The following is a 26,370-nucleotide window of genomic DNA, read 5'->3' on the forward strand; positions in this document are numbered from 1 at the left end:
TAAAATATTCACGATGTAAATGTCAGCCTGGATTTTCAAATGGTATGAAAGGGTTAAAAAATAGGCTTTGCTGATACATGACAGACTACTTGGTATTCAAGTCACTCTGCATCATATCAGTTCAGTTCTGCTGTTCGTCTTGGAAGAGCTCTCCAAAGGCATCGTGGCCAACAAATGTCAACAGTAAACAGGGACATTTTGGATTAGGCCGCAGCCGAGGGACAACAGAGCATGAGTTTCTTTGCAAGTGTGCATGACTCAGCAAGCAACAAACACTAGTTGCCATGGGACTTACATTAATATGCAATGTACTTCTTGGAGCTACAACAGTAGTATGTATGAAGCAGGAAACTCTAGCTAGAACTGTAGTTAACTAGTGAGGAAAAAAAACCCTCAAGACTCAATGAACATCCATTTATTGATCAACAAAAGGCATGTTGTGCCATACATGGGCTCTATGCAACTGTTAAGTCAGGACTTTTACAAGGCATCTGACACCCCCCACATCATATTTAAAAGGGCATCTCCATTCAGTAAATGTCCCAATACAGCAACACTGGGCCCAACAAGGGCACAACCAACTACCACAGATGAAAAACCATACAAAGATATACCATTTTAGCTAGCAATGTTCAGGAGCTTCTTTATGTCCCCCTCAATGTTGCTGGTCAGGTATATTCTGCTGTAGCGTTTGAACGGGACCCCGTCTGGTGCAATGAGGAACTTCTCGAAGTTCCAGGCAATGTCATTCCTGCAGACAGGACTCCAGACAATGTATTTAGGGTTGCTCATCAAGGCCACGGGTTCATCAATGGGGAAAGGCAGCTTCTCCTTGAGGAAGACAAACAGGGTGTGGGCATCTTTCCCATTCACATCCACCTTCTCTAACAGCTGGAATTTAGGTTCAAAGCCATTTCCGGGACGGACATATTTTAGGGACATTGGGATCTCTTCGTTTGAGCAGTTTTCCTGGGAAAAGAAGAAAGAACACAATGCAGACTGATATGTAGAACAGGCTGAGCGCAGAGCTGCAGGCTTGCATCTTATTGTGCACATTTATATGCTCCACTATCATCCTATACATTTATAGTTTCTAGCCACTGATGTTACCCACGACCCAGTCTGAACAGACATTCCTAAAAGAGGGAATGGACATAAAGCTGAATAACAAAGTTGGTTGCCTGACATGGTTTAAATCACCTAACCTGCCTATAATGATGTGCTTCGGTCATCTGAGGAGACACTGGAGACGCACCTGCCTGTTGTCCATGTGCTAAAGGCTCAGATTACAAATGGTACAGCACGGTAGCCACTATAGACACAAAATGCTTAGCAAGGCACCAAATAAAATGTATTTCAGATGTGAACGCAAAAGTAAACAAAATGTATTAGTCTTCTTTCACTGCTTCCAGTGAAAAACTTACAACAATAATTATTCAAGACACATAAGTGCTCTTTATTGCTTAAAAATTGTGCTTTACTGAAGGGGTTTCATTTATTCATCCACAGAAATCCGAACCACCTCGAAAACGAAGGAAGAGAAAGAAACAGATGAAAAGTATTTTACCTGATGTCCAAACTGATTGCAGGGCACTCCCAGAACCACGAGCCCCTTGTCTGAGAAACGCTCATGGAGCTCGTTCATCTGGGTGTAATCCCTGGTGGTCGTACCTCAGAGAGATGCGACATTCTCGATAAGGACCACTTTACCCTGTAAAGTTGAAAACTTGAACTCCTCTCCTGTCAGCGTCTTCGCCGTAATGTCGTAAAACGACTTCACGTTAGCCATGCTAGCGACCTCGCAGAGCGCCCAGGACACAACAGACGACGAACGCTCACTAACTACGAACTTAAACCGATGGAAGGAAGGAAGCCGCCGCGCAGGAGGAGAGAAAACCGCAGAGAAGCAACCAATCCCTGTGTTTACTTCACCACAGTCCACACCCACTGTCAGGTGACGCCCCCAAAAGTTTAGGGAACGTCATGAAAATGTTGTCGTGGACAGAGACAAGAAACAGCACTCTGCGTGTAAATCAACATGTATGTACAAATAAAAGGAATTAACGCTCACGCCGCCACTTAACTGGAAAATGTATAGGATCAAATACAAAGAAATTATTTGACATTTGTTTTTACGTTCGTTTTTGAAGTGTTAAATTGTCCCACAGTCCCTTACAGTTTACGAAACATTGGCGCGGGAATCTGTCTTGAAACTGAAGCCTGGACTTGAGGGAGCTCGAAACAAAGTACAACAGCCAAGGAGAACTAGCCAAGTACGTTTATTTTCATTTATTTGAATGTAACTCTCTACAGTTGCTGCTAATATGTCAGTGCTTATAACTCAGAATGTCAGTCTGAGTTTAATATGAAGGGCTAAATGCTGGTTAGTTTACAACGGCGCATTTGTTAGAAAGAAAGCCTAGCCTTAGCCAGCTAACTAGTTAGCTAGGTTAACTAACCTAGCCAGCGTAGTTTGACAATAGCGGCGATACTAAAGAGGTGACAGAGTAGCTCCTGGGTAGCTTTTAATTTGCTGTGGTCAGTCGCCCGCTCATTCGATGTGAAGTGCAGAGGCGACGTTAGCTGGAAGACCCTCACAGTATTTAGAGTTGGTCATTAGAGGAAACGTGTCCTGCATTTTTGTTATCGCAGTGATGTTTAGTTATATAATATGTTCATATATATTTCCAACCTTTCTTTTATCTTTAGAGTGAAACAGGCTGTTCGTGTTACTTCAGTTTGTTTTTGTTGTTGTTTTTGTCAGTCTGTTTTTCAGACCGATGTATACAGATCAGCCATAACATTAAAACCACTTCCTTGTTACTTGGTGGTGAGACTGATCTGCGACCTAAATAGTAACTGATCTGCGGTGGTCCTGTGGGGGTCCTGACCACTGAAAAACAAGTTAGAAGGGATCTAATAACATACGCAGAGAAACAGATGATCTACAGTCTGTAATTGTCAACAAAGTGTACCTATTTGGGATGTGGATCTGATACATAGAGTGCAGATACAAGGAGGATGTTTGGGAGTGTATGGGAGTAGAGAGCTTCATGGAATGGGTTTCCATGGCCAAGCAGCTGCATCCAAGCCTTACATCACTAAGCGCAATGCAAAGCGTTGAATGCAGTGATGTAAAGCACCACCACTGGACTCTAGAGCAGTGGAGACATGTTCTCTGAAATGACGATTCACGCTTCTCCATCTGGCAATCCGATGGACGAGTCTGGGTTTGGCAGTTGTCAGGAGAACGGTACTTGTCTGACCGCATTGTGCTGAGTATAAAGTTTGGTGGAGGGGGGGATTATGGTGTGGAGTTGTTTTTCAGGACCTTAGTTCCAGTGAAAGGCGCTCTTAATGCTTCAGCAGACCAACAGATTTTGGACAATTTCATGCTCCCAACTTTGTGGGAACAGTTTGGGGATGGTCTCTTCCTGTGCCAACATGACTGCACACCAGTGCACAAAGCAAGGTCCATAAAGACATGGATGCGTGAATTTGGTGTGGAAGAACTTGACTGGCCTGCACAGAGTCCTGACCTCAGCCTGAATGAACAACTTTGGGATAAATTAGGGAGGAGACTGCGAGCCAGGTCTTCTCATCCAACATCAGTATCTGACTTCACAAATGTGCTTCTGGAAGAATGGTCAATAAGTCCCATAAACACTTTTCTAACCCTTGTGGAAAGCCTTCCCAGAAGAGTTGAAGCTGTTATAGCTGCAAAGGGTGGGCTGACATTATATTAAACCCTATGGATTAAGAATGGGGGGGTCACTCAAGTTCATATGCATGTGAAGGCAGACGAGTGAATATTTTTGGCAATACAGTTTGTTTATACATACACAGTAAGTTAATGGGTAGATAGCCAAATTATTTAAATTAATCCAGTTTTTAAATGAATTTATCCTACCAGCAGGTAGCTGGAAAGTGTGTGAACAGCAGAACATTAGTGGAGCATGATGCGCAAGAAAAAACGATCATCGTCTGTTTCTGTGGATGGGGGACCAGCCTCATTAGATGTGCCCAGTAAGTTATTTTATGTGTTATATATAACGTGTAGATGAGTGTATCTTTTCACTCGAAGCCATTCTGAGCTCTGAAACTGAATTAACTGATGTTGTTCTGTTATATTTATCCAGAATCCAAGAAAAGGAAGTCCACTGGGATGCCCAGCAAAGCAGCAGTTTCTGATCAGGTTCCTGATTCTGTTTTTGTTCACATGCTTCAAGAATCAGGAGTCATCTTGAGATTAGGCAACATGTCTAATGAGATTGGTAAGACCATGGATGTAGACATTGGCTCTGGTACACATGGCATACACAAACACTGAAAGGACTCAGTCTCATACATTAATTTCTGACTTTCTGCTTTTTGCTGAAATAGCAGTGGATCAGGTAGTGTTTCAGAAGAGACTACAACAGCATTTACGAAAGGATTCCAGATATCCCAGTGTGAGTGTACAAATGCAGGTTTTTGTTTTCGGTTGTTTCTCTGCAGTACAGTATAATGCAATAGATCATGTAGTGTTGACAACTATGATTTCCACTTGCTCTGTCAGATAATTCAGGAGTTTATATCTGGTTTCGAGACTCACATTGAAGACCCAGAGAAATTAAGAAACTGCCTGCTTCCCTGTGTGCCTCGCTCTGCAGGCGACGGAGATGCCAGGTATTGTCTGAAGGCGATGTGGGCCAGTGGTTGAAGAAAAATTGATGTTGCCTTGCACACTTAAAAAGCCAGTTCTTCAAAGGTTTCTTAGCAAAGAAAACGGTTCTATATGGAACCATGAACACTTAAAGAACCATTTGCATGATTAAATGGTTCTTTGCATTGTAAAAGCGTTCTTCAGATTTATGGAGAATGTGCTGAATAGGGTTCTATATAGCACTTATGTGTTCTATCGTGACAAGCTTGACATCGTAACAATAGAATAATCCTTTTTGATGCTATATAGAACCCTTTTCAAAAATGTTCTATATAGAACCATCTGCAGCACATTCCCCATTGATCTGAAGAACCCTTTCATGATGCATAGAGCTCTTTAATTGTCCAGAGGTTTCTTGGAGTGTTCATGATTCTGCATGGAACCAGTTTCTTTACTGAAGAACCCTTGAAGAATCAGCTTTTTAATAGTGTATGTTATGTTATGGGAAGGTAATGTGTTTTCATAGGATTAGATGTTTATGTGGTTTTGTTTTTTGTGTCTTTTCCTGCAACTTCAGTTCAAACTCATTTCAGGAGAGCCTGGTTCGTCTGCTTCTGGGTGTAGAGATGCTTCAGGTAAGAAACTATTTGTATTTTATATACAACATGCAGATGTTCACAGATAATTTAACCAGTCATGTATAATATATAAGATATACTGGAATCAAATATCATCAGATAATTGAAAAAAGTAATTGATGGGTAGATTATAAGATTTTACTAATATTTCCAACCAATATTTGAGCATTGACCTAGTTTCTGTATCTGTGCACCCCTGATGAATTAATAAAATATTTCCTCCCTTTTTGCAGACGATGGTTATAAACACTTTGTTTGAGAAGCTTCCAGAGTTCATGTTTGAGGGGTAGGTCTTTTTCATATCATGAATGGTTGAATTGGTCTTCTGTATAATATCTATTCTGGGTGCATTTCAATTTGAGTATGCAAATATGTTAGATGCAGTCATTCAGGAGATCATGGTCTGGCTGCTTTTATTAGTTGAGGTGTTATAGGTGGGGGTAGCATGTGATCTGATCAGTAATCAGTGATTGTTTGTGTTTGGCTGTTTCAGAGTTGGAGAGGATGGCCTTAATATTCCACGTGTCATTATAAACCAGTTGAAGTGGCTTGATCGAGTTGTGGATTTCAAAGTATGTAGCTTACCATCTCTTGTGTTGTTTTCTACAGTGATAAATGCAACCAGCATCAGGAGATCCACAATTAGGGCTGGGTTTCATTCAGAGAATTTCAGTACTAATGTCAATAGTGGTACTTTTGTATTTGATATGAATCCTGAGCAGTATTTACTTTAGATTCTAGTAGTCCAGATTTTGGACCAAGCATGCTTATTGATTCTCCTATGCTGATTACACTGACTAGTTTGGTATTTGGTATTAAATCACATGGATTTTTTGACAGTAGTAATTTAAGTAATTTGTTTGAGGGGTAGGTCTTTTGTGTCAATTTGTTTTGATATTCTGTTTAGTATCTATTTTGGGTGCATTTCCATTTGAGTATGCAAATGTATTTTTCTCCAATGCAAAAAATGTATGTAATTGCAGACCTGCCATAGCAGACTCATGTTAAGTGTTGTCTACACCAGATTAAGTTTATTCCAAAGTTGGTTTTTACACTCAACTTATAGCCAGCTCAGCTGCTTTGTTAATGTCTGCTTGATGTCTGGTGTGTAGGATTTGGCCAATAAGCTGATGCAGCTGGTGTCTGTGGCTCCCATTGAGATCCAGCGGGACATTATTACTAGCTTGCCTGAAATACTGGAGGACTCGCAGCATGGAGACATGGCCAGAGAACTCAAGTAATGATTTTGATTTAGAAGAGTCCAGAATCAACCTAAATCTCTAACAGATCTAGCCTCTTAAACATTTTTCTCTTTGAGTCTTCAAGAAGGTTGTTGGCTGGTTGTTACTGTCATTTGAATCAATTAGCTCATGGTGCTGATGATGGTTTTAGTGAACTCTCTGTGTCTAACATTTTCCACCTTCTCATCTATGCAGTGCTCTTCTCCAGGAGAACACCCAACTCACTGTCCCCATCCTGGATGCACTGTCTAGCCTTAACATCAGCACAGCTTTACTAGCTGAGGTATCCACCTCCCTACCACAAACATACATGCATTTTCTACAACAAATACTTCAGACATAAAACAGCTTATATTGTGTGCACGCCTACTTTTCTTTCTCTGCCTGCATGTTTGTGTGTCGGTCAGGTGCGTGGAGCAGTCATGTCCACTGTCTCTGCAGTACAGCTGGAGGATCTTCCTATTGTAGTGAAGTTCATCTTGCACTCCATCTCTGCCTCAGATGCCAACGAGGTCAGCGTTTGCAGATAACATGTCTGAATCTGTAAATAAAACTGTCAGTAGTTCTGTACTAACACAAAGTTGCATTAACAATGTCAATAAAATACCTAAAAATGTCTTTCAACATGAGAATCCTTAAAAATGTCATTGTAAATTGTCTGAAAATGTCTTTTTACTATTTGAACTATTCAGTTCTAAGGTGATGCCTAAAGACTGGGTTGAAAAGAGTCATCACACTAACTCAGTATAATAGGGAACTATATATATCCAACTGACAGTAGGTTTTTGGTCAGAATGACCATTGATGAAGGAGTAGAAATTTAACAATGTCTAACAAACTGAAAAGATGTATTGTGTGTTTGATCGATCTGTTTCAATTAAATTTACATTCATGTGGCATTTGAGTTTGTGTGCATTGTGTGCTTTTTTTTTTTTTTTTTTTTTTTTTAAATAATGCAGCAAGAAGAATAAAATTTTTGTGTACCTGTTTGTGTTTGTAGGTGGTGTCTGACTTACGTAAGAAGCTGGAGCTGGAGCAATGTGTGGTGTTCTCTATGCTGCAGGCCTCTCAAAGTTCAGGGAAGAATAAGAAGAGTACAGCGTAAGAGGACATTTGCCACTCTGTCACTCTCATTCGACTCATAGACTGAAGAAATATCAAGGCTACTAGGCCTGTGAAGGCATGCAGCATGTCAGTGTCACTTGTTTCTTTTCATTTTCATCTTTTCTCTGCTGTCCGGTCCTCTAGTGTCCCATCATGCAGCAGTAAAGACAGTGTAGCTCTGGTGCTGGAGGTAATAAAGTCAGCTGTACGATTTCAGAAGACCATCTCTGAAGCATGGCTTAAGGTGAGCAGAAGCTTCACAGCTTACTTCTTTGGCTGTGCAGATCAATGTACAGTGGAAATCCCTTTAACTGACACCCCAGTTATGCAGTCTGAACGAGGTGTTATGTTTTTTTTTTGTCCTGCAGGCAATAGAGAATGTCACTGAGCTTGAAGACCACAAGGTGCACATTTTAAATAAATTGATCTATATTGAATTTTATTCTCCATCCACATTGTTTTTATTGTTTGAATTTCTGCATGTGACTTTTCTCTCATTGTTTATTAGGTGGTTGATGTGTTGGTGTTGCTCATCCTCCACTCCACAAATGCTAATCAGAGCCGACGTGGGGCAGAGAGAGTGCTGAGGGCTAAAGTCCGTGCTGGCCTCATTCAGGAATCGCTACTGAATAAAACCTTCAAGGGCTATGCTCAGGTCAGCCTCAACATCTGTAATGTTTATTGTTTACTTTGGGATGTTCAATCTGTTTAGGGTCATTTTAAATGCAAAATGTTTGTCTTCCTGATGGAGGGAGCATTGATATTTATCCTTTTTTAACATTTACGTTCCATATTTATTCTTCCTCTTCTTGTCAGTAGATTGATCTCAGCTTTTTCTCAATTGTATTTGTTTGGGATGCAAATTTTAGCGAATTCTTTTGATTTATAACTGGTTGTTATTAGTTGAGTCTAATGATCAAGGATGGAACCTATCACAATATTAATTAAAAATGCGCTGTAACCCCCCAAGAAAAAAAACATGCAGCTCCATATTTTTTTCAGTTTTCAAGAGGATGATGGCATAACTATGTTACAGTGTCCAATGTTGAAAGCAAACACCCACGAGCGATAAAACAGAACTGTTTCATCCATGTTCTCTTGGAGGAAATGTGATGTATGGCAGTGTGATGAAATCACATATGGATACACAAAACTACAAAACTATAGAGAAGGTCGCGTGTTGAGTAGTTAATGTGGTGTGGCCATGCATGTGTCTGTTTTTGTGTAAAATATCTAGTATAACTGCTTGTGTATTGTTGTGTAGGTGATGCGTGGCTATTTTCCCTCCATCCTGGCATTGGCTCAGGGGCTGTTGCGCTCTCCGGACTGCTGTGTGGTACCTTTTGGTGGACACATGTACAAACAGGCCTTCACTGCCTTCGACTCTTACTGTCAGCAGGTAACACTCTTGTGTCCCAAAGCACTACTGCTTTACAGTCTGGATGTGGGGACAGTTGAATGTTTTGTTAGTTATTACTACCAACAAAATGCTTCTTTGGTTCTTGTTTATTAAAAAATTCTTGATAGTTTTATACCAGACAAGTTACAGTGATCTATTGTTTGTTCTTTGTTCTTTAAAATACTCTTAAGATATAAGGGGCTTGTTTTTTTGTTTCTTAACTGTTTGTGTGTATAGGAAGTGGTGGGCTCTCTGGTCACACACGTGTGCAGTGGTGTGAGTGGGGAGGTGGATGTGGCACTGGAGCTGCTATGCGAGTTGGTGTCCCAGAAGCCCACAGAAATGTCTCAGTATGCAGTCTTTGTCAAGGTAATCACTGCCCCATACAATCTTCTGCAATAACAAGTGGATCACAGGTGGAAGCTAATTGAGCATTATGACCTTCTCATAATACATTTACAAAAGAGAGAGAGTGTTTTTTTTTTTTTTTTTCTCAAATCCTGCTTTTTTGGTCATTTATGGATTCAAAAGTACATGCTTTTTATACAATCTCAGAAATATATGGTTCTTTTAAGAAAGCATTGCAAGGGAACAGCATAAGGAAAAATTTCAGGTGATGGACTGCTGTGAAACTGGAGTTACAGCTAGATTTCGGTGTACCATTAGTTTCTGTAGGCGTACAAATGGAGTAAAATGATTAAAATGCAGACTTTTTAGCATGGTAGCCCAACATTGCCTTAAGCTTCTGCTTTTCCAAATTACAGTAAATACATCGTCATATGTCTGTTTGAAAATTGAGTCAATTTTATACATCTGTGCAATGATGAGTTTTCTAATTAGCAGTTTTCCTCTAATACCAATATATTTCCAAAATCATTGTGCTTTTCTAGTGTAAAATCTAGAAGACTGCTGTCTAGTCAGTATATCTGCTATGTGATTTCCTTTACTAAAGCATTGGGTTACATGATGTGTAGGGTATTCTCGACTACATGGAGAACCTGAATCCTCAGCAGATCCGCAGACTCTTCCACCTACTAAGCTCTCTGGCTTTCGGGCATGACAAACATGGCAGTCATATTCAGGTCAGAGCTATAGACATATTTCACAAAATGACCCCCCTTCTGGTTAAGCTTTTTTCTTATTCTCTCTCTTATGCTCTGTCTGCAGGACGACATGCACATAGTGATCCGAAAGCAGTTATCCAGCGCAGTGCCTAAGTACAAGCGTATTGGCATCATTGGTGCTGTTATGATGGTGGGGAGTATGGGGGCACGAAGGTGCGGTCTACAGTCTTTGAGCAAACATTGCTTTTTCTTATTGCTTGCAGATTTACTTGATAAACACTGACTGAAAAGTGATTCCAAAGTTCACATTAACTCCTTAAAAGTTCACAGTTTTGTTACACAGTCCAATTATGAAAAAATAGCCAAGGAGTTTGCATTGGAGTCCCTGTAGTTACTGAATAATAAGGCTTAGTGCTCTATTGCTGTTGCTTTGGTTTGGTCAAAAGGCAGCAATTGAATGATTAAATACATCTGTAATAATAAACAAGGACAATATAATTACAACAGTTTTTTTTACTGTGATAATGCAGGAGCAAAGCAGACTCTCAGGAAGGTGGATTGCCCAAAGAAACACACAGACAGGTGGGTGGCATGTTTGTATGTCTATAAGTGTGTGATTGTGTTGATTTTAGGTGTACATGATTATTTTTAATGAGTGAGGTGTATGATTAGGTGACGACCCTGCTGGAGCTGGTGCGTTCGTGCAGCGAGGGCTCAGCTGAGGCTGCTGCTCTTTATTATGATGAGCTGGCCAACCTGCTGCAGACCTGCAAACTGGACCCACTGGTGCAGGTTTGTTGTTCTTTTGGTCCCATTTAGCTTCAGGACCTTTACAGTTTAATTCACTTATGTGTGGAAAAGACTCTGGGTGAAGTACTTCATTCTGCATGAAATTCTTAGAGCAAGAATACGAAATGCGAAATTATTGTATTAGTTATATAAATACATAAGAAGTGTTAACCCTTAGAAATTGGCTAAATAGTCTAAGTAATGATTATTTTTGCTCTGTGTAAATGTAACTACATGATAGCAAACTAATATAATTTAAATGTAATTTGCATTCTGTTTGTTTCTCTGCCAAACAGTGACAATTGTAAAGAATATTTTTTCTTTCCACAATGCAAGACTTTAGTCTTAAAAATAACTTTACACCAAATTCAGATCACAAACACAAATGTAGTGTCAATGTTCTGTGTCAGGTGTGGATTGGAAAGAGTGTGTTGGAGGATTTCCAGGAGGATTTTGTAGTGGACCTCGGACCAGAGATAGCAGGGTGAGTGGCTCAGCCAATATGTGTTATGCACCAAATGGTAGTCATTTCTTTGTTTATTAATTTATGTGTATAGTATTTGTATATACAGCATTTTCCACTTTTTATAAAGCATTTTTACTTTTTATGTACATATATTTCACAAAAAAATGTAGTAACTCTCTGTTCCTTGAATTAAATAACAACAATGTTCTAGTCAAAATCACAGTTAAGTAAATGATTACTAAACTAATATATTTTACATTATTGTATATTATCCCCATAAAACTATTAATTTTCTGAGCCACGTTTCAATACAAAGCGTTTAAGACATAGATAAAAACAGTGTAAGGTTTTATTATTACTTTAATGACTATCTGCCGTTCCTGAGAAATGTTATCAAAGTGATTTGTAGGTATGGGTGTGTGCGTGTGCGTGCATGTGTAGTTTATTTCCGTTCCCCGCATCAGTGATGTATAATCTGGATGAGGATGAGAGTCAAGGAGGAATTGCCGTCAATCTGCTGCCCCTGATGTCCCAGGATGTGCTGCACAGACCAGACAATCGCATCTCTGCCAGCCAGAGGAATGGCAGGTCAAAAACAATATTCTTATGCTGATATGGCTGATACTAGCAAGCTGATATTGACATTATGACAATGCTGTACTAGCAAAGCATTGCCTTAAGGAAGTGAATTTATGAGCATATTGATATGAACGTCATTTTTATGAGAGGGAAAGAAAAATATTAATCCTCATTTAATAAAATAATGAACCGTTATTTGAAATTTGAAATAATGAACCAGTATTAAAATTAGATTGTGAATGAAACAAAAACGAAAGCCAGTAGATTCTCTTCTTTTCTCTCTTATTTCCAGTTGTAATGTCATGAAATGAAATGCACAAATAATTAACAGCACTAATTTGTAACAAAAAGCATATAAAAATCAGCATGCAAATGACCAAAACACTTATTTGCTTTCACTCTCTGTCTTTCCAGGCATGTTTCACCTCTGTGCCTATCATCGTTCTTCCGGCTCCTGAGGCTTTGTGAGGAAGAGCAGCACCATGGTGATCTGGAGGAGATTGATGCTCTGCTCGGTCAGTCAAACTACCAACACACTAGAAAAGTCAAAATATGTCACATTCAGGACTGCTCCATATGGCGGTGTTGCTTTGATTCATAATAGAAAGGGTCATCTTAAAGAGAAAGCTAAACAAACAAGTAGATTCTAATAGTGTATTCCAGCATCAAAAAAACATGACTATTGCATTTCAGTCCATTCAGTACTTTATTCACAAGAAATGTTTTAGGATACCCGCGAGGGAGAAGTGGCTTAGAAAGTGTGTGTGTGTGTGTGTGTGTGTGTGTGTGTGTGTGTGTGTGTGTGTGTTTTAGGATGAACTGCCTCAAATATACTTTTTGCTCTGAGGAAGTCACTTAGTTGTTTCATTTTGACTTGAAAGAGCAAAACAGCATCATCATTTAAGGTTACGGCAGACTTTTTCCCAGCTCTGACACCTGAGCTGTAGCTCTAGTCTGGTCATCTGAAAGGCTGAGACTGTCTGCCTGAACACAAAGGCCTTTGTATGAAAGGAGGAAGTAGACATGGAATCTGCTCCCAGATTCTCAGGAAAAGGGCATCATACCAGAACATTCTTGTACAAATACTTGAGCAGGGAGTGCTTTAATATGCCCTGTTATTCACCATAGCAGTGCTGATCTTCAGTGGCAACAAAATCTTTTAATTTAACAGTTCTTTTTAAATGCTCTTTTCTAGTTAGGTAAAACTGCAAGAAGTGTTGTTTAAAATTAATGACTACCTACATTAACTGAGATCTTACAAATCTCGTATATATGGTTTATCATATATACATGCACATTTTTCACTTGTAAAAACACCATATATTATCAGAAAATAAGCAAATAAGCACCCTTGATTCAACATAAATGAGCTTTGATTAGTTTTAACAGGTATTGAATGGTAACTATAAGTAATACTGGGCTTCTACAAAAGAAGACTGGATAAGGTTAAACAAACGTATTGATGTATGTAAAATCGTCAACTTATTGTATTTATTCTAATTTAATCTGTTTTTCCTATGCAAATGATCGCTTAAAATACTTCATTAAAACCTGTTTGGCTGTCTGCACAGTTGATAATATAAGACTGCAAAAAGCTGTCCTTGTATACTATACTTTATTTTGTACATTTTTAGATTTGTGTGTGTGTTTGTTTCCATGTTGTCAGGCTGCCCGCTGATTCTGACAGACATGGAAGTGGTGGAGAGGGTGGAGAGTCTGTCTAAAGCAGAGCGAGAGTTTTTTTGTTCTTTGCTCTTCTACACCATCAACTGGTTCAGAGAGGTAAATGCATTTGCATGATTGAAGTACACAGAAGGGATTATTTATTGCATATGATACCCTTTTCCTTGCTTGTGTCAAATTTGTCTTGAGTGTTTGTAAAAAATAAATAAACAAACATGCACTTTATAGCGAATTAAAGACTAATTATTATGTTAATTTGAAAATGGATGGTGTGTGTGTGTGTGTGTGTGTGTGTGTGTGTGTGTCTCCATATGACTAGGTGGTGAATGCATTTTGCAAACAGACCGACCCTGAGATGAAGATGAAGGTTGTAACCCGTCTTCAGAACATCACCTACCTTCAGACACTACTGGAGACATGCTTGGCAGGTATTCTAAATATAAGAGTTTAAAGTTTTTAGAGACCCCTGGTCATTCTGCATGTATCATTCTGTTCCCGCTCCAAAAACACATCAGCCAGGTAGTCAAGGGCTGGAGAAAGCAGTGTGCTGATTATGTGTCTCAGGTGTGTTAAGAAATGGAACATAAATATGGACAGGCGTCAGTGACAAATGGATACAAAGTCCCTGTCTTAACATGTATAGTAAATAGCCTTTATATTTACTTGGGCTCATGGTTAGATTTGACCAATATTTTATTTACTTTACCTTAGAACAGCTGAATGTTTAAGTTGCTAGTCCAGGCAGAATTTCCCATTTCTACATTTAATAAGCTTTTGTGTATCGGCATCTGCAAATACACTGTATGCCAAAAGTTTTTCTTGTCTGCCTTTACATGCATATGAACTTGAGTGACACCCCATACTTAATCCATAGCGTTTACCATAGCTGAAGCATTAAGAGTTCCTGTCACTGGAACTATGGGGCCGAGCCCAACTCCTGAAAAACAACCCCACACCATAGTCCCCCCTCCACCAAACTTTGCACTTGGCACAATGCAGCCAGACAAGTACCATTCTCCTGAAAACCGCCAAACCCAGACTCATCCATCGGATTGCCAAATTGAAAAGCATGATTATTCACTCCAGAGAACACGTCTCCACTGCTCTAGAGTCCAATGGCAGTGCTTTACACCACTTAGCATTATGTTTGGTGACGTAAGGCTTGGATGCAGCTGTGCACTGTTCTTGAGCTAATCTGAAGGCCACATGAAGCTTGGAGGTCTGTAGCGATTGACTCTGCAGAAAGTTGGCGACCTCTGCATGCTATGTGTCTCAGCATCTGCTGACCACTCTGTCATTTTACACGGCCTACCAGTTTGTGGCTGAACTTTGTTATAATACTACTGACAGTTGACTGTGGAATATTTAGTAGTGAGGAAATTTCACAACTGGTCTTGTACAGGTGGCCATGCTGGAATTCACTGAGCTCCTGAGAGTGACCCACAAATGTTTGTAGAAGCAGTCTGCATGCCTAGGTACCCATCAAAATCATGCCTACACATGATTTGGATGGGTAAGTGAATACTTTTGGCAATATAGTGTATGTGCATGGACAGTATCGAATATCGGTATTGATCAAAAGTTCTGTATTGATGCATCCCTAATCCTCACCAAATTTGAGACATTTCAGGTGGGTTTTTTTTTGGGTGATTTTGATAAATCACAGTATTCACATGAGTGAATGCGATGCAGTCATTAACCATGACACATGAAGATTTCACCAGTGTATTTTTAATATGCTGTAAGGTGTATTGTTTCTCATTTGCAATATATAGCAATATTGTGATACCATGCAGTTCAAATTCATTCTGAATCGGCTAGTAAATCTTAATGGCTTGAGTATGTGTGTTTCAGCCAGCCCTGGGTACACTCCTCCTTTGGCCAACTTTGATTGTGAGAGTGCAGAGGTTTTGTTCCCCATCTCCTCTACTGCTTCTGCAAAGAAAGCAAAGAAAGGTAAAGGTATAAGATGCATCCAAGAAGCCGCTGGTGGAGATTTTCATTTCCTACAGTCTCAGGCAAGCCAGCAAGCTTAGAGCTTTATAGCATGTTACCTTTATTGAAATGTAAACATCCTTATTCCCATTTTTCTCAAGGCAGAACAGTGAAAATATAGGAAAGGTTTGATATTCTACAAGACTATAGAGAACTAAAGTAAAACTACCTGGTCTTTTTGCAGAGCCGACTGGGAAAAAGAGGAAAGCCTCGGCCAGTAAAAATTCTTCAGCAGACAGCACTCAGCTGGAGGAGGCTACAGAGGTGGATGAGTCTCTACAGGTATGAGCAGTTCATTAATTACCTATCATAAATGTATTTCTGCGTGCTATAATCAAATGACATCAGGGTGTTTGTAATATTCTCATTGAATTTTGGCAACTGTATTGACATTTGTGGCAGGACCATTCAGAGAAGGAGAAGGAGAAGGAGGTCAAAGTAGGGGTCAGTCTGTCTTTATACTGGCCTTTCTTCAGGGAACTGGACGTTGAGGTTATGAATGTGCTGCAGTGTGGTCTCCTTTCTCGATCAATACTGGATACAGAGCTCCATAGCAAGGTCAGTTTAGCTTTCATCCAGTCTTTTCTATTCATTTCTGCTAAGACATGAATATATGCTAGCACATCTTTACAGTGAGTTTATAATATTATAACTCTGTGGTTTCTAAAGTCAGTCTTATTATCTCTACTCTTAATACACCCGACCAGGACATCGGTAGCTTTTTAATTAGTTATTGATTTGAATCAGGGATGCTAGCAGCAGAAAAAGGACAAAAAGAGTTTTGTATGCTGTCCCCAGGACTGGGGTTAGGAATGCATGTTCTAATTAAAGAGTATACGATGAAGATTAAAGAGTAATAAAAAGTACTGTGAAAAAGAAAGTATGTGGCCTGCTGTTTTGTGTAGGTGAGAGAGGAAGTGCAGTTGGGTCCATCTGAGCTGGTGTTTCTGCTGGAGGACATGTGCCGCAAACTGGACTTCAGTTTGACTGCGGCTCCAGCCAAAAAAGCCCCATTTCTGAAAGTATGAAAATGCGCACACATACAGTACGGTGCAAAAGTCAAGAGACCACCCTTAATTTATTTAATTTTCAGTTTAAACATGAGATATTAATAAGTGAGTTTCTCCATTTCCAAGGAAAAATTATATATATACACTGCTCAAAATAAAGGGAACACTTAAACAACACAATATAACTCCAAGTAAATCAAACTTCTGTGAAATCAAACTGTCCACTTAGGAAGCAACACTGATTGACAAGCAATTTCACATGCTGTTGTGCAAATGGAATAGACAACAGGTGGAAATTATTGGCAATTAGCAAGACACACTCAATAAAGGAGTGGTTCTGCAGGTGGGGACCACAGACCACTTCTCAGTACCCTTCTGCTTTCTGGCTGATGTTTTGGTCACTTTTGAATGGTGGTGGTGCTTTCACACTCGTGGTAACATGAGACGGACTCTACAACCCACACAAGTGGCTCAGGTAGTGCAGCTCATCCAGGATGGCACATCATTGCGAGCTGTGGCAAGAAGGTTTGCTGTGTCTGTCAGCGTAGTGTCCAGAAGCTGGAGGCGCTACCAGGAGACAGGCCAGTACACCAGGAGACGTGGAGGAGGCCGTAGGAGGGCAACAACCCAGCAGCGGGACCGCTACCTCCGCCTTTGTGCAAGGAGGAACAGGAGGAGCACTGCCAGAGCCCTGCAAAATGACCTCCAGCAGGCCACAAATGTGCATGTGTCTGCACAAACGGTTAGAAACCGACTCCATGAGGATGGTATGAGGGCCCGACGTCCACAGATGGGGGTTGTGCTCACAGCCCAACACCGTGCAGGACGCTTGGTATTTGCCAGAGAACACCAGGATTGGCAAATTCGGCACTGGCGCCCTGTGCTCTTCACAGACCTGAATCCATCTGGGACATCATGTCTCGCTCCATCCACCAACGCGACGTTGCACCACAGACTGTCCAGGAGTTGGCGGATGCTTTAGTCCAGGTCTGGGAGGAGATCCCTCAGGGGACCATCCGCCACCTTGTAGGGAGGTCATACAGGCACATGGAGGCCACACACAATACGGAGCCTCATTTTGACTTGTTTTAAGGACATTACATCAAAGTTGGATCAGCCTGTAGTGTGTTTTTCCACTTTAATTTTGTGTGTGACTCCAAATCCAGGCCTCCATTGATTAATAAATTTGATTTCCATTGATTATTTTTATGTGATTTTGTTGTCAGCACATTCAACATTCAACTTTGTACAGAACAAAGTATTCAATGAGAATATTTCATTCATTCACATCTAGGATGTGTTATTTCAGTGTTTCCTTTATTTTTTGAGCAGTGTGTGTGTGTGTGTGTGTGTGTGTGTGTGTGTAATAATAATAATAATAATAATAATAATAATAATAATAATAGGGGTAAAAAAACAACAACACAGGAGTTTCTAAAATTGCACCTTGAAACAATGTGTTAAACAATGTAGAGAAAATTTGACTCCAACAGCTGTGCAAAACCTAGTAGACCACCACACTGTCACTGTCAGATAAAAAGTCTTTGAGAGAACAGAAAATTGAGTTCCACTCTTGCTTTAGCTCTAAAAAAAATCCACAGGTGTTTCAATCCATCCTTCCACTGTGAGAAGACAATTCAATGCAAGAAGGTGCTGGAGTTTTCAAAATTTTGAAAGATTTCCACTCCAAAGCCCAGACCTCAGTTTGAGACTCATAAGAAACAGAAAATTCAACAAATGAACTTTGAACGTGCAGAAAATGATCTCTTCTAATAAGAGTGCAATAAAAGAATGGAAGCTGCAAAGACAATGGCTAAACCCATTAAATACTAAAAAATGTCATATTTAATTTAGTTGTTGAGGCTTTTGTGTGTTTTCAATTAAATATATGCGTTCTGCTTTTTCTGGTGCTGAAAAATGAATAACTTGTAATTAATGGCTGTTGAATGGTGGTCTCTGATTTTTGCTCACTACACACACAAAGATCTTTAAAATTCCAAGTTTGCATGTGTGCCCAAATTCAGTGGTTCCTTTATGTGTTGTGGATATTGACTGCTGTATAGGTGAAGGCAGACAAGACAGTGGGCTTTTCTCACCTGCGGCAGAAGAGCTCCAAAGACGTGGCAGCGTACTGCATTCAGCTGCTACCAACGCTTTGCACACACCTGGAGAACTGCCACAACCACTTTCAGGTTTACCTTCATGTTAATGTTAATCCGTATATACCTGTAACTGCAATTTATAATATCTGCTTTGGTTGGTCTCTGTTAATCTTAGATCTTATTAGTATCTTGAGGAGTTTGTGTGTGCTCCCACACAGACCTTCTTGACTGAGAAGCAGGGTGTGGTGGATGCTCTAGGGGTGGATGTGAAAGAGCAGCAGCTCATGAGCTCAGCCTATCAGCTCCTCTTGCAGGTCCTGCACACAACCTTCAGCTGGTGGGTTTTGAGTTTTTCGACCCTCCCCACATCTAGTGATGTGTATTGTTCAAACATTTCATTTCCTTAGTATGAAAATATAATATGATGGAGAGAAGCTAACTTGCATACCAGAAAACCTGGTTAACCTTTTTTTCATACTTTCATGGCTTCAAATATTCAAAGATTCTGACCCATTACTAACTGAGGGAAAGGGAAAAATGAAGTAAATTTTATATAAAGTTGATTTCAGAATCGTAATGAGTTTACCCATGTCATGCACATTACCCCTGTCCTAGGACTGAGTCACACTCAGTAGGAATTATCTAGTGACATTTTCTAGACTTCATCTCCTGTAAAACCTTCCCAAAGCTTAAAAGGTTTTAAGAATGACTCTTTTTGTTAGATCTAAAGTATAGCCTCATGGGTGTTTGTTGAGCTGTCTTTGTCTGAAGTTAGTGTTGTGCATGTGCAGAGTGTGCCATTTCATGATGTTGTGGAGTGTGTTTTCAGGTCGGGATTCTCCCAGCCGGAACAGCGGGTTCTGTTAAAGAGTGCTCTGAAAGTGCTAGCCAGCCGACTAAAGGAGGAAGGGACAGATCAAACCCTGGAGCAGCTTATTAGGTGAGAATTAAACACATACTTTAACCTGCTTGTAGAGGGCAGTAGAGGACAAGAGGGCAGAATATGCTGCTCATCTTTGCTGTTGCTTTTGAAAAGCTATTTGCTTAGCCAGATATAAAAGTAGATCTGCAGTTATACCTCCAAATAGCAGATATGGTGTTGTTATATCAATTTATACATTAGTTACTTATACAGTTAGTAGCAGTCTGATTGGATGAGAGATGTTCTTCTCTTTGTTATTTAAGATTTGAACTCAACTTCAGCTTTCACAACCATGATGTTACTTGCAGTAATACATTCCTTGTATTATTTTGTTTAAATTAAAAATTAGTTGTCTTCAAATAATTAACTAAAAGGTTTTTAATTAAGCAGTTGGTTAAATCATTCACAGCATGGAGTGTGTGTGTGTGTGTGTGTGTGTATGTGTGTGTGTTTTATTTAGGCAAAGTTTTGAGTACCTGCTGAATTTCCGCAGTACAGTGCCCAGCCTAAACACTGCTCTGTGCCTGACTCGGCTCCTCACTGTACTCAGTCACTATGGAACATCTAACCACAGCTTCTACAGAGAGCACACCGGTCAGTCAGTCTGCAAGCACATGCTTTATCTCTTGCTCATATGAATCAGACTTTCAGTGTGGTTTAGGTGGAGAAACAGTAGTTGCCTTTTGAATTAATTTTTACAATGTATTTAAAAGAGAAAGTACTCTCAACTAAGACATTCATGACAGCTCCGCTAACAGTATATAACTTTTTTTTTTTTTTTTCTGCCAGCATCCCTGGCAAGGCATTTTTTGTGTCAGGAGTGGGTGACCGTGGGTGGAGCAAAGGAACGTGGAAACAAACACAATGATGCACTCCACAATCTCCTCAGGTTGCTTCCTCATTACTGCATCATTTTTCAGTATAGGCCCAGATGCTACAATTTCTCTCTTTAGTTATGGATGCATTCTCTATCTATCTGTCTGTCTGTCTGTCTATCTGTCTGTCTGTCTATCTGTCTGTCTGTCTTGTCTGTCTATCTGTCTTGTCTGTCTATCTGTCTTGTCTGTCTTGTCTGTCTATCTGTCTTGTCTGTCTTGTCTATCTGTCCGTCCATCCATCCATCTCTTTATCTCTCCCTCTCCCTGTAGTATTTATCTAGACCATGCTGATGATGTGCTGAAAGCAGTAGAGGAGATAGCAGGAGAGGGGATCCCTGAGCTGATGAATGCAGCTAAAGATGCCAGCTCTCGTAGCTGGCCCACACTGAGCAGGTGCTGCATATTCTCACAATCTTTCTCTCACAACATTTTGGTGCAGGGGTTTATGACAGTGGGCCCCAGAATTAGAGCTGAGAAACACTGTCTTATTGTACAGGAAACTTCAAACAAAAAATGGCTTCATAAATTATTTCATAACCTTTTAAGACCTAAGCCTAAAATTATCTGTCTAGGTGTATCTCATTATTTGTGACTAACTTGGTGATGAAGCTACTGCATCTTACAGTGGTATTTGGTTCATAGATGTGTGTGTATATATATATATATATATATATATATATATATATATATATATATATATATATATATATATACATATATATATATATATATATATATATATAAAAAGCTCAATCTCAGCTTGTTCCGTAGAAAAAAAATTGTGTACAGAACAGAGAAAAATCTAAATTGAAAGTATCTTCTTAACTTTCCAGGCAAACCTTCCTGGTGTATTATAAGGTTATGATGACAAAGCTGGAAAAGAGTGTGCGAAAGCTGCCCCCTGGAAAACAGACAGACAGCAGAGAGGTCTGTAGATGTAGACGTGTGTGTGTGTGTGTGTGTGTGTGTGTGTGTGTGTGTGTGTGTATAAACTCACTGAGCACTTTATTAGTAACAAGATGCTAATGCTGGGTAGGGCCTCCCTTCACTCTCAAAACAGCCTGATTTCTGTCAGCATTAATGGTGCCTTCACAGTTGTGCAAGTTACCCATGCCATCGGCACTAACACACCCCCATACCATCAGAGATGCTGGCTTTTGAACTTTGCGCCGATAACAATCCAGGCAGTCCTTTTCCTCTTGTGTCCTCTAGGCCAGACGTCCATGAATTCCAAAAACATTTTGAAATGTGGACTCGTCAGACCACAGGACACTTTTCCACTTTTGTAGAACCTGTGAATCTCCCATTCCACTGACATCCCAAAAGTACTCTGTTGGATTCAGATCTAGTAATTGGGAAGGCCAGCAAAGAACGTTGAACATTTGAACTGAAAACATTCCTCACATCATTACGCCACTTCCTCCAGCCTGGACTTTTGACACAGTGCAGGTTGGCTCCCTAGATTCATGCTGTTGGAGCCAAACCCTATCATCTGTGTTGCTTCCTAAGTGGACAGTTAGATTTCACAGAAGTTTGATTTACTTGGATTTATATTGTGTTGTTTAAGTGTTCCCTTTATTTTTTTTTTTGAGGTGTGTGTGTGTGTGTGTGTGTGTGTGTGTGTGTGTGTATAATATATATGTATATATAATGTGTATATATATGTATGTGTGTGTATGTATATATATATATATATATATATATATATATATATATATATATATATATATATATATATATATATATATATATATATATATATAGTGTGTGTGTGTGTGTGTGTGTGTGTGTGTGTGTGTGTGTGTGTGTGTACAAACGTACATGTGTTTGTGTCCCTGATAATGTGTTAATGTTTGTCTAATAATACATACACTGACTGAAATGTATGATTTTTCTCTTTCTAATTTTCAGGTTCAGAGTGAGAAGCTTCTAACATGGAGCTTAGCTGTGCGGGACTTCCACATCCTTATTAACCTTGTCAAGGTAGAGGCCCACAACTCTGCCCTATTTCTCCAAACGTTCTGGAATCATGCTTTTATTCTACCCTAATTTGCATACTTATTTAATAGCCTTCCAACCCATTTTCTAGTGAGTGTATAGTATCTTCATATGCATACAAATTAACTGCTTTGATTTTTTCTCTAGGTGTTTGATAGCAGACTTGTGCTTAATGTGTGCTTAAAGGTGAGCAGTTTAAATAATAATAAATAAATCTACATTTCTTTTGTATTCTGCAGTATGATACCGACAAGGTAGAAAAATTAAATGTCATTGTGTCCTATGTTTGCTTTCTTTTTCCAGTATGGCCGGCTCTTTCTGGAGTCCTTCCTTAAACTGGGAATGCCTCTGCTTGACTACAGCTTTAAAAAACACAAGGTACCTCTGCTTCATTCAGCTTTTGCCTTCTGTCCTCTTTTATGTCAGTTGGTCAACTATAAATAATTTCAACCACTTTAATACCATGTGATATATAATACCATGTAATACCATGCATCATAACACTTGCACTTCTGCTGGGTCTGTGTTTCTCAGGAGGATGTTCAGAGTTTACTGAAGACTTTCCAGCTCAGCACCAGGCAGCTCCATCACATGTGTGGCCACTCGAAGGTAACCAGCAGTATGCCTGTGCTTGGAAGTGTACCTTGGAATATGCGTGATCCTTAATCACAGATGCAGATTTTTCCAGTTCACAACAAAGGATTACAGACAATCAGATTAGTTGTTTCCAATGTTCAGCAGGCTGTATTCGTTTCAGTAACAGACAGCGCAGTGAGATCTTATAAATCTTTGTCATACACATAATATGCATATAATAATATAAAGAGTACAAAGACAGGACACTGCACATGTACTTTAAACATTTTAAACAAGGTCACAGAGTGGTGTTAGTAAAGTTGTATTAGTAAAGTTCTGTTTAACTCTCATCATTCTGGCTCTAGGATAACCTCTTGTTTCTTGGAGTTTGTGTAATATTGCCTCCCTGTTTTCAGATCCAGCAAGACACAGCACTCACTAACCATGTGCCAGCACTGAAGAAGAGCTTGGAGCAGTTTGTATATCGTGTGAAGGCCATGCTCACTCTTAACCAGTGCCAGGAAGCCTTCTGGCTGGGCAATCTGAAGAACAGGGATCTGAAAGTGAGTAATGGGACAAATTCAGCTTTTCACAATGTCTTTTAAAGTCCAGTTTACGCAGGTTGTTGAAATAGCTGGTAGTTGTAAGTAATATCTAGTGCAGTATCTTGCAGTAACCAGCTGTTCAGGGTAATATTTAGTCTAGTGGTGTATGGAAGTTGGGTGGGAAATTCTATGTTAATCGTGCTAGGTGGAGAATTAAAATACTAGTGCAAGCAATTAAAACTGAAGGAATAAAAATAAAAGTATAGTTATTCTTGTAAATAACATATTTATGGAGAATCAATAATTAGTATGGAGTTATCGTGCCTCAGAATTCTATCTGTGGGCTGCGGTAGGTCAAAGATCTTAATCTACATCAAATGCAATATCTACCCTAACCAGACAGTGTGAGACTGTGTCTACGGTGTCATTCCCTGATCCTGTGAAGAAAAAGGTCTACCAGCATCAAAATGAAATATATTTGGGTTTTTACTAAATGTTCAAATATTTTCTATTCCTGCATAGCCCATAGCCCGCAGAGAGTCCCTTTTTATGCATTCAAACTGCGTATAGTTCTCTCATTATTATATTGCAGCTTTAGAACTGTGTTAACAGTTAAGCTTTTAGAGTATGAATTATGATAGCCATATGTTATTTATTTATTCATCCATTCATTCATTTATAGAGAAGACCCCATTGAGACCTAAGGTCTAAGGCCTAGAGACCTGGGCATCTGTTTTTTCTGTGTTTCATTGTAGTGAGAGGAGTTTTATGACTTGAATGACAGAGCTTTCTTCATGACAGCACAAGGATAACTGCTTCATAATAAACTGTTTACTAAAGTTTGAGTTCTGCAGTTTGTGTGTATCAGCAGATTATTGCCCAACCTTTGGTAATGGATGAAAAGGTTTGGGGATTTGTGTTTAGAGAATCTGGTTTTGTGTTAGCAATTGAGAAAAATGTTACTGGCAAATCATTCATCAATAAACTGGTTCGTTTTTGCTTTAACAAAAAAATCTTGTTTTTGAGCTGAACAATATTAGATGAAAAAATATTCTAGGATAGAAATGTCAGCTGAGGTACTACATTAATATTTGTTTGTCTGAAAGACCAATCTGTGCAAATTTCACAGGGATAGCTACTGAAATATTTGTAGTTTGCTGCTTTGTAGCTAATTTATCAAAATTTGTAGCATATAAAATTTTGCTACTTTTCCAGAAAGAGTAGTGGCTACCTTTTAGCTACTTTCAAAGCATGATTGTCAGAATGTTTGTGAATCTCCACCTGACACACCAAACAAACCCAACTGACAATGTGAACAAGACACTGCATTTAATCGTGTGCCAGAAAGAATCATACAATTGAAAAGCTGCAAATATACAAAAATATCACCAAAAAGTGTAACAACAATCAAACTTACACCCCAAGGTGTGATATCCAACAAAAAACGTACTAAGTGCAAAGTCAATTATTCCTGGTTTTTCCTAACAAAAATCAACAAAAATAACCAAATACAAACCAGAGAATTTTGTGTAAAGTGTTGTCTACTGTTGAAATAAAACTGCTCCAATTTAAACATTTCAGCAAGATACACTGATCAGGCATAACATTATGACCACCTCCTTGTTTCTGCGCTCATTGTCCATTTTATCAGCTCCGCTTACTATATAGCTGCACTTTATAGTTCTACAATTACAGACTGCAGTCCATCTGTTTCTCTGCATACATTGTTAGCCCCCTTTTACTCTGTTTTTCAGTGGTCAGGACCCAGTGCATAGCATATTGGATGTGTGGTGGTCTTTAGAGTATTACATATTTTTGCAAAAATTGATTATATTTAATTTTTTAGGGTGAAGAGATTCTTTCACAACGATCACAGGAAAGTGAAGAAGAGGATGAAGAGTCTTCTCAGCTGCCAGAGGGGCAGAATGAGGAGGAGGTACTACCTAGCTGTTATATCTAGAAGCTAAAAAGAAAAGCTTGATGATTTATTTTATACAGAGCTTATCGTGCTACTCCGTGACTGAATATGTTGTGGGAAATTTGTTTGTGTCACGGTTGTTTGTGTTTTATTTTTCTCTCCTGTATTTTACACAGGAAAGTGACGCTGAGGTAAAGGAAAATGGCCACCATGATGAAGAGGAAGAGACGGACTCAGAGGAGTCAAACTGATTGAGCAGGGAATTGCAACTGTTTTATCTTTTTCTTTACGACCAGTCAGTACAAGCACATTCACAGAACTTGGAATACTCTCCCATTATCATTATTTTCAGCTTGGTAAACTGCTTCTATTAGTACAAGATTGCAAGACATTTAATTAAAACATAAACATGGTCAGCAATGCTGAAACACTGGTGAGAGGAACGCAGTGTCTTTTGTGTTTGAGAAGTTATATGTAACATTGTTGTTTAGTCTTTGTACTTGAAATATCTATTTCATCACTTTATATTAAGACTTTATAAATCAAATTCCCAAATCGGAATGTTTTTTTTTTTGTTCTGTGTAATTACTGTAATCATTTAGCACAGTGACGACATGCCAGAGGTGTGCACAGTAAAATACAAAAGTAGGTCACATATTTTTAAAATAAATAAATAAAATACTTTGTCAAGCTACAAAGACTTTGTCATAGATGTAAGTTAAAATGATTGTTTCAAATAAAATAATAAAATCCACAAGTGAAATATAAATATCAAAATATGTTCCAACTCCTTTTCTCTCATTCTGATATAAATGTAT

The 26,370-nt window shown here is 39.2% G+C and overlaps 2 protein-coding genes across 2 annotated transcripts; one reads left to right on the plus strand and one right to left on the minus strand.

Annotated features, from left to right (window-relative positions):
• Positions 1–400: 400 nt before the first annotated feature.
• On the minus strand, positions 401–1,891 carry gpx1b (glutathione peroxidase 1b). Its single transcript, XM_017712622.2, has 2 exons — positions 1,568–1,891; positions 401–969 (listed from the first exon to the last, which is right to left on the minus strand). Exons 1-2 carry the CDS (start codon positions 1,787–1,789, stop codon positions 619–621), a joined length of 573 nt encoding a protein of 190 aa, XP_017568111.1. The 5' UTR covers positions 1,790–1,891; the 3' UTR covers positions 401–618.
• Positions 1,892–1,993: 102 nt separating this feature from the next.
• Positions 1,994–26,301, plus strand: fancd2 (FA complementation group D2). The gene is made up of 45 exons (XM_017712621.1): positions 1,994–2,040; positions 2,169–2,273; positions 3,914–4,026; positions 4,140–4,274; positions 4,384–4,451; positions 4,559–4,668; positions 5,223–5,280; positions 5,517–5,569; positions 5,777–5,855; positions 6,396–6,520; positions 6,720–6,807; positions 6,932–7,036; positions 7,525–7,625; positions 7,773–7,872; positions 7,997–8,032; positions 8,137–8,283; positions 8,893–9,027; positions 9,265–9,396; positions 10,002–10,109; positions 10,195–10,304; positions 10,622–10,673; positions 10,764–10,883; positions 11,291–11,364; positions 11,788–11,934; positions 12,340–12,440; positions 13,592–13,707; positions 13,928–14,036; positions 15,463–15,564; positions 15,788–15,885; positions 16,006–16,161; positions 16,509–16,625; positions 18,677–18,805; positions 18,934–19,052; positions 19,545–19,655; positions 20,098–20,231; positions 20,427–20,526; positions 20,786–20,908; positions 21,349–21,442; positions 22,427–22,498; positions 22,661–22,699; positions 22,817–22,891; positions 23,048–23,122; positions 23,506–23,652; positions 25,481–25,570; positions 25,729–26,301. The coding sequence occupies exons 3-45, from the start codon at positions 3,957–3,959 to the stop codon at positions 25,801–25,803; spliced, it is 4,335 nt and encodes a 1,444-aa protein (XP_017568110.1). The 5' UTR covers positions 1,994–2,040; positions 2,169–2,273; positions 3,914–3,956; the 3' UTR covers positions 25,804–26,301.
• Positions 26,302–26,370: the final 69 nt, after the last annotated feature.

This window comes from Pygocentrus nattereri, chromosome 26 (assembly GCF_015220715.1).
Source record: "Pygocentrus nattereri isolate fPygNat1 chromosome 26, fPygNat1.pri, whole genome shotgun sequence".
NCBI lineage: Eukaryota > Metazoa > Chordata > Actinopteri > Characiformes > Serrasalmidae > Pygocentrus > Pygocentrus nattereri.